At 46.4% G+C, this 8,378-nt stretch overlaps 1 protein-coding gene across 1 annotated transcript in view; it reads left to right on the top strand.

Annotated features, from left to right (window-relative positions):
- Positions 1-844: 844 nt before the first annotated feature.
- The window catches only part of SKI (SKI proto-oncogene), a 135,900-nt gene continuing 128,366 nt past the window's right edge, over positions 845-8,378 (top strand). The window contains 2 exon segments of the mRNA XM_032232280.1: positions 845-1,252; positions 1,255-1,850. Coding sequence (XP_032088171.1) covers positions 871-1,252; positions 1,255-1,850 — 978 coding nt within the window. The 5' untranslated portion in view covers positions 845-870.

Genomic DNA, 8,378 nt, shown 5'->3' with positions numbered 1-8,378 from the left:
AGCAGCAGCACCACCAGCGGAGAGCAGCCAGCGGAGGAAGCCAGCCGCGCTGCTGGGCGAAGGGACGACGATCCGGGACCTCCTCCCCTTTCCTCCCTCTCCCTCTCTTCGCCCCATCGGCTTGGCGGACATGGACAGAAAGGCAGCGGCTCCCTCCCGCCCGCCGCCAGGAGTTGCCGCTTGGACCGCGGACGACGCGCCTCGGGGCTACTAAACAGCCTCCCTCCCTCCTTCCAGATCGTTTTTTTATCACTCTGGTTTTTTGGGGAGGGTCCGGAGAGGTTATTTTTTTTTGGGGGGGGAAGGTTTTTGTGGGGAGGGGGAGAAGAGGTCTCTTTTTTGGGGGAGGTCAGCTGGAGAGAGTCGCGCGTCCCCCGCTTGGTGTTGTCGGACATTCGCTCTCCTTGCCCCCCCTTCTTTCTAAAACTTTTTTCCCCCTTTCCCGTTTTCTTTCTCTCTGCTTTTCCCCTCCCTTGGTTTTGGGGGGTTTTTTTGGATCTTGTTTGGGGGACAAAAAAAAAACCTTTCCCCCCTTCTTCTGCAACTTGGGCGGCGCGAGAGAAGGCGAAGGAGGGAAAGGAAAAGAAAAGAAAGGAAGACGGGAAATGTGAGCTCGGCTGGGTCCCCATCTGGAGAGGACCCCGGCCGTCCCATCCGACCAGGGGAAGGGGGGCTGCTTTTTTTAAAAACCCCTCGCATCCCCTCTTGGAAGAGCCCGGGGGGAAAACAGACCCCCCCCCACCTTCCCCCCTCTCACCCACCCACCCATCCCAGGCTGGAACCGGGGCGCCTTTCCCGCGGGGGCCCCCAGGCGAGAGGAAGATTCGCCGCCGCCGGAACCCCCCGGGACGCGGGCCGAAGCCGCCGAAGATGGAGACGGTCCCTCGGGGCGGCTTCCAGCCTCACCCGGGGCTTCAGAAGACGCTGGAGCAGTTCCATCTCAGCTCCATGAGCTCCTTGGGCGGCCCGGCTGCCTTCTCGGCGCGTTGGGCGCAGGAGCTTTACAAGCGGGAGACGGCCAAGGAGGCAGCGTCGGTGGCCTCTTCGTCCTCGTCCTCCTCCGTGGCCGGCCCGGAGGCACCGCTGCCTCCTCTGCCCGCCATCCCTCCTCCCCCCGCCCCGGTGATGCCGGGCCCTTTCTTCATGCCGTCGGACCGCTCGACGGAGCGCTGCGAGACGGTGCTGGAAGGCGAGACCATCTCCTGCTTCGTGGTGGGCGGCGAGAAGCGGCTCTGCCTGCCCCAGATCCTCAACTCGTCCTGCGCGACTTCTCCCTCCAGCAGATCAATGCCGTCTGCGACGAGCTGCATGTCTACTGCTCCCGCTGCACCGCCGACCAGCTGGAGATCCTCAAAGTCATGGGCATCCTGCCCTTCTCGGCGCCCTCCTGCGGCCTCATCACCAAGACCGACGCCGAGCGCCTTTGCAACGCCTTGCTCTACGGCGGTGCCTACCCGCCAAGCCGCTGCAAGAAGGAGATGCCCTCCGGCACCGCTGCCAACACCCTGGAGCTGGAGCTGACCGAGGGCAGCTTCAGGATCTACCACGAGTGCTTCGGCAAGTGCAAAGGCCTGCTGGTGCCCGAGCTGTACAGCAGCCCCGGAGCCCCCTGCATCCAGTGCCTGGACTGCCGCCTCATGTACCCGCCGCACAAGTTCGTCGTCCACTCCCACAAGGCCCTGGAGAACCGGACTTGCCACTGGGGCTTCGACTCCGCCAACTGGCGAGCCTACCTGCTCCTCAGCCCGGATTATGCCAGCAAGGAAGACAAAGCCAGGCTCAGCCAGTGCCTGGACGAGATGAAGGAGAAGTTCGATTACAGCCACCGGTACAAGCGGAAGGCGCCCAGGGTGAGCCGGGAGAAGCTTGCTCTTGCTTGGGGGGGGGGGGGGGAGGCGAGGGGGACTCTATATTTTTTTTTGGGGGGGGGTGTCGCCCCACTCTTCGAAGGTCGACTTTGCGGATAACTGGAAAGTCAGAGGTGGCTCCCAACATTGGGATTTCAGAAGACCTCAGAGAGAGAGAGAGAGAGATGCGAAGTGGAAGTCTAAAGGTCCTACAGGGAGCAAGGTGGTGGTTCCTGCTTGAGATGTTTACTGCTTGGCAGAGGGCATATATACCCAATCCCTTGGCAGAGGGGACATACTCCATCCCTTGCCAGAGGGCATATATACCCAATCCCTTGGCAGAGGAGATATATACCCAATCCCTTGGCAGAGGGCATATATGCCCAATCCCTTAGCAGAAGGGATATACCCAATCTGTCAAGCTTCTTTATATCATGTGTGGGTCAGTTTTTGTAGTCTGCTACCTGGTTGGGGTTTATGGTTATTCTTGACCTTTCTGGAATGAACATGACTTATGTGGAGGATGGGTGAATGAATCCGGTGAATGAATCCTGAAACACGTAGATAATTTATGTTCTTGGGATCTGCTTAAGGCAGTTGTTCTGGGCCAGATGGTCTCTTTTTTCCCATTTGGAAGCAAGTTGCCTCGAGTTTTTTTCTTGCCTGGGTAAAAAGATGGAAGTTTTAAATTCAATCTATGTCTGCCTTTCCTTGGGATGGAAAGGCCTGGTTTTTTTAAAGTAAGCGTGCAGCTGTACTTCTGGCAAGAGGCGTGCGTGTGTGTGTGTGTGTGTGTGTGTGTGTGTGTGTGTGTTTTTGTGTGAATCTCCAAAACTGGCTTTGTGCACACAGCGGAGGCTTATTGCTGTGCCAAAAACTCAGTTTGCAGTAATGTGGGTGAAGCAGAACCGTTGGTGTGTACATGAGTTTTACAGATGTGCGAAGAAACAAAAATGGGATACACCAGAAGTCTGGATGAGGTTTGCAAGAAAACAAAATAAGTGGAAAGATACAGATTTGTGAGGCTCTGCATAAAGTGTTTTGTCCATTTTTGGGAACCAGCAGACTGCAGTGACTTTCTATGAAAATAAAACCCTTTGCCTTGTTTTTTGTTTTTAATTTGGGGAAATGTAGCAGGCGTCTCAAAACTGGGATAAGTTGTGCCTTGGGTCAAAGAAAGATTAGCCATTGTGTCTTTTTTGCCTTCTTGCATGCACTTGCCATTCAGGTTTTCTGGTCTTCCCCCTCTGTGTTGTATTTTATACTTAAATTTACACAGGGCACACAGAAAGGTTTGCTGTGCTGCAGTGGCATTTTCTTAAAAATGGAGAATTATGTTGCCGTAGTCTGGTTTTATCGACCTGCTGTAAATCTCAGGAACTCTATAAAGTGCATGAACTTTAAAAAAAAAGAAAAGCAGTTAATTAATCAATTAACCAATTTACTAAACAGGGGAGAGAATTGTCATATTATACATTATTGCTGATTTGAAGAAATCCAAGGTATTTTTTATTTTCTCTCTCTCTCCAGTAGTCTGTCTCTTTAGCATTTCACATAGAGAGAAATTTTAACACATCATTCCAGCAATTCCTATTGTACTAATTCAGTGCATTTATAAATACGATTGGGGTTTAGGATGTGTGTGCACAGACTGTTTATCTTTTTTTGATGCCCGGCATTGTCTGGCTGCGGCTGCCTTGCCAACAATTTTTTGTACATGGGTTAAATATACACTCCGGAAATCGATGTGTCCTACTCTGGGCTGCTCCAGTTACTTTTCAAACATGCCAGGCAACTGGGGAGTCTGCCCAACCAGACAATTTAAAGAGGACATTGGTACAATATCCTCTTTATTTAATCTGCGAACTGTGTTCAAGTTCCCAGAATCCCTGGGGTTGGGTGAGAAAGTGGCGCGGTGCGGAAGCCATGCCTTGGCACCAGGCCCTGGGGGAATAAAGTAGAAAGGTTAAGGGGGGGGGGGGGTGTCTCTTGAAAATTAAAAAAAAAATCCAGTTGCATGGTCCACAGATTTAGTCTGCCTCCCCATTGCCTTTAAAAAAAAACACAATAGTAATATGCAAAAGAAGGAAGAATTTTTTTTAAAAGTTAGCTTTGCAATTGTGCAGGATTGTCAAATCCCCTCTGAATCATGGGGATTTACAAATCTGTAGAAAGCCACTCGATGGCTGACAGGCAGGTAGAGGTGGATACTTCTTCGGTAAAGGCATTTTTTTCCCTCTTTTTAAATTCCTATGCATCTAAAACCCACCCACCCACACATCTGAGGCCACTACTCTGCCGAAAGCATGCACCACCGCAAAGGAGCCGAATAAATAATCATCTTTTTTTTTTTTAAAGGGCACAGAACAAAGAGATTTTTAAAAATTTCCTCGCTTCCTCCTTGTGTTTTTCTCTTGAGTTTTCACTTTTTTGAAGAAGAGGAAGCCATTTTCTGGGGAACTTTCCCCCTCCTTCCTCTTCTTTTCCTTCCCTCTACCACTCCCGCATCTCCCAGAGTGTCAGTGTGAGAGCTATTGTCGGAACATTGGAGTCTAAAGACTGCACATTATCGCTCATAGACCAGCCTGGATGCAGCGTTAATAGCTTGTCTCTCTTTGGCTAATCATGTGCTAAAAGTAGCAGTTGCCTGAGTGAATAGGAAGAGAAGGAACAGTGAAAAAGGATGTATTTTGTGTGTCTGTGTGTGTGTGTGTGGGAGGGTATACTTTCATTGTAAGTCCTAGCATTTTTATTTTTATTTTAAAGTGTCAGAAATCTTTTTGGTGACCCAAGAGTAAAACATTCAACGTGCATTTTGTGTTTTTTTTTTTTTTCTGGCTCTGGCAAATCCATCACTTTCTGAGACTCTTGGAACAGGAAGCTTTTGAACTACAAGAAATAATTCCCAAAATGGTGGGATTATGACTTTGGAAAGGAACAACCGATGATGATCGCTTGGAAGTACCTACTATAGAGGTCATCTAATCCAACCCCGTGTATACTCCAGACAAAGCAGTGGAAAGCAGTAGGGATCTTTGTGGCTTTTGAAAAAGCATTTCTTTGATTTCATTTCTCCTTTTTTTAAAAAAAAAATCTACCATAAAACTTGTGGAGGTTTGTGTCTCTTTTAGGAGAATGCGAGTTAGAAGTATTTTTTCCTCCATTTCCTTTGGTTTAAAGGAGCCAGGTAGACTCCCCACAGTTTAAGCTATATTGTGAGAATAGAGTAGACTAGTTTTAGCTGCTTTTTCTGCAGAGCTGGGCTTTTGTATGAATGCTTGGATTTGGCTTGTATTTTGGGAAGGCCTTGATTACCTGCCTCTCTGTTTACTGCACTGTCTCCCACGATTAACAAATGCATCAAGAAAAGTCGTGAAACGGGACAAACTCACTTAACAAATGTTTAATTAGCAGCATCAATTTCACCCTCCATTGTGGTTGTACCTTGAGAACTTCCTTGCCGCAGTTTGTTAAGTGAATCACTGTGGTTCTTAAGCTAGTAACAAGGTTGCCTCTAGCTTAAGTGAACCTGGCTTCCCCATTGATTTTGCTTGTCAGAAGGTATCAAAAGGGGAGATCACGTGACCTGGGACAGTGCAACGCCATAAGTACATGTCAGTTGTCAAGCGTATTAATTTTGAGCATGTGACCGACTGGGATGCATCAATGGTCATAAGCCATTTTTCCCCCCACTACCATTGTAGCTTCGAATGGGCATTAAACGAACTGGATTATGTGAACTTAATTCCCTGATGCTGACTGGGGAATTCTGGGAGTTGAAGTCCACACCTCTGAACATTGCAAAGGTTGGGAAAGCCTGATCTATATTTTATTTATTATTTACTGCTGGAGTGCAGCCTATTTCTTTTGGCACTTCCGGAACGTTTGAATGTTTTTCTTTCCTTTTTCTTGGAATTAATCTTTCCCTTACGGACTTTGAAATCTCTTAAAGTCATAGCTGGACTTTGCTCCTCTGTGTTTTCCCCCCCCCTCCAAAAAATGTGGTATGTTCCTTTTTTCCCCTGTGTTTCTTTTTCTTGGATCTTCTCCCTTTTTCCCCATGATATATCCTTACCTGTTTGAAGAACTTCAGACAAGAGCTGGCTGATTCTTACTTTGTGTTTGTTTGATGTGTCTGCAAACAACACTCTTGTGCAACACTCAATTTCTAGGTATTTTGAAGTGCTTTTAGAGCTTTTTTTTTTTTTTGTCAATGGCGAGCTGGTTAAAGGAGCTTAAAGAGGATGCCTAAGACATGAAAAAGATACCAAGTTGTCTACTTTTGAACTAATTGTCTCTGCTTTCTTGCAATTTACTTTACAACATGAAAATTCAGAAGCCTCTTATGGCTGCTGAAATCACCAAGCTGTATTAAACCTGCATCTAATAACTAAGCCAGGATACTTTTTTCTTGGGGGGGGGGGGAGTATTTATTTGGCATGGAATTAGACCGACACTGGCTTAGTGTAACTCTGCCAACTTAGCCACGTTATGTTTTGTAAGCCACAATTTATAGCTTAGTTCAGAATTCTTTATTGGCCAAGTGTGATTGGACACACAAGGAATTTGTCTTTGGTGCATATGTGCTCTCAGTGTACCTAAAAAGACAAGAGACATTCGTCACGAATCATAAGGTACAGCACTTAATGATAGTTGTGGGGTACTAATAAGCAATCAATATAAATCGTAAGGATACAAGCCACACAGTTACAGTCCTGCAGTCATAAGTGGGAGGAGGTGGGTGATAGGAACGATGAGAAGACTAATAGTAGTAAGTAATGCAGACTTAGTGAATGGTTTGACAGTGTTGAGGGAATTATTTGTTTAGCAGAGTGATGGCGTTCGAGAAAAAACTATCCTTGTGTCTAGTTGTCTTGGTGTGCAGTGCTCTATTGCGTCGTTTTGAGGGTAGGAGTTGAGACAATTTACGTCCAGGATGCGAAGGGTCTGTAGATATTTACACAGCCTTCTTTTTGACTCCTGCAATGTCCAGGTCCTCAATGGAAGGCAGGTTGGCAGTAATTGTTTTTCCTGCAATTCTGATTGTCCTCTGAAGTCCGTGTCTGTCTTGTTGGGTTGCAGAGACAAAGCAGACAGATATGGAGGTGCAGAGAACAGACTCAATAGTTATGCATCAACCCAGACTATCTGGACTTAATGGAATGTGTGACTCTAGCTGGATTTACTCTGTTAAGCTGTAATGGCGTGCCATTGTGTTAAAACTAAATATCCTTTAACTTGTGGCTTTGTACATAGGCTAGTTAAGGAGCATCCTGTTGCAAGTCCCTCATTTGCAAGTTGATTCCCCCCCCCCCCTTTTGCCTCACCTTTTCTCAGAATTTATAAGGCCTTGGTAAGGCCACATTTGGAATATGGCATTCAGTTTTGGTCTCCACAATGTAGAAAAGATGTGGAGACTCTAGAAAGAGTGCAGAGAAGAGCAACAAAGAGGATTAGGGGACTGGAGGCTAAAACCTATGAAGAACGGTTGCAGGAACTGGCCATGTCTAGTTTAATGAAAAGAAGGACCAGGGGAGACATGATAGCAGTCTTCCAATATCTCAGGGGCTGCCACAAAAAAGAGGGAGTCAAACTATTCTCCAAGGCACCTGAGGGCAGAACAAGAAGCAATGGGTGGAAACTAATCAAGGAGAGAAGCAACTTAGAACTGAAGAGAAATTTCCTGACAGTGAGAACAATTAATCAGTGGAACAGACGTTGCCTCCAGAAGTTGTGAATGCTCCAACACTGGAAGTTTTTAAGAAGAGGTTGGATATCTATTGGTCTGAAGTTGTGTATGGTTTCCTGCCTAGGCAGTGGGTTGGACTAGAAGACCTCCAAGGTGCCTTCCAACTCTGTTATTCTATGCTATGCTACCCTACCCTATTCTATTCTATTCCACAATATTCTATTGATACTCCATTGACAAATTAGTCAGTTACCATTTCTTTAGCTGAGATGCAGTCTTGATTTGAGTAAATCACCAATTGGATGCTTTTTGGATGGTTTGACTTGCAGTTCCCCGCAATCTTAATGAAGAATTAAAGAAGGCCCATTGGAAAAGGAGCATTGGGAAAATGTCTATTTCTACTCAACCATATAGGGGAAAAATTGTACTCACCTCTCAGGATATTCTATTTTACTTCCAAGGCCCCTGTTCACAGAATATTATAGAGCGATAAGCATTTTGTTTTCATAGAAATATGTGAAACATAACTTCCTTTCCAAAGGTTTAAAGGAAATACATAAGAGACGTCTTGAATCTTTGTGGTTGAGGTGTGGAAAACATGCCCAGAGGCAGAATTTTCCCCTCACGTGTCTTTAGAGTTGAACAAATCGCTATTGGTTACCAATAAATAATAAAATTAACAGTTGAGCAGACACAAGGGGGAAAAAAAATCCAACCGGCCTGGTTGGGATTCCCATGGTATTGTGTGCCTCAAATCAATACAAAGGACATTTGTATCCTTCTTTCCCTCTTTTTTTTCTTCTTTTTTTGGCTTCTTCTGCAAAGTTTTGCTCAAGTCAGTG

Source organism: Thamnophis elegans, chromosome 15 (genome assembly GCF_009769535.1).
Source record: "Thamnophis elegans isolate rThaEle1 chromosome 15, rThaEle1.pri, whole genome shotgun sequence".
NCBI lineage: Eukaryota > Metazoa > Chordata > Lepidosauria > Squamata > Colubridae > Thamnophis > Thamnophis elegans.
This window is presented reverse-complemented; position numbering and strand designations above follow the sequence as displayed.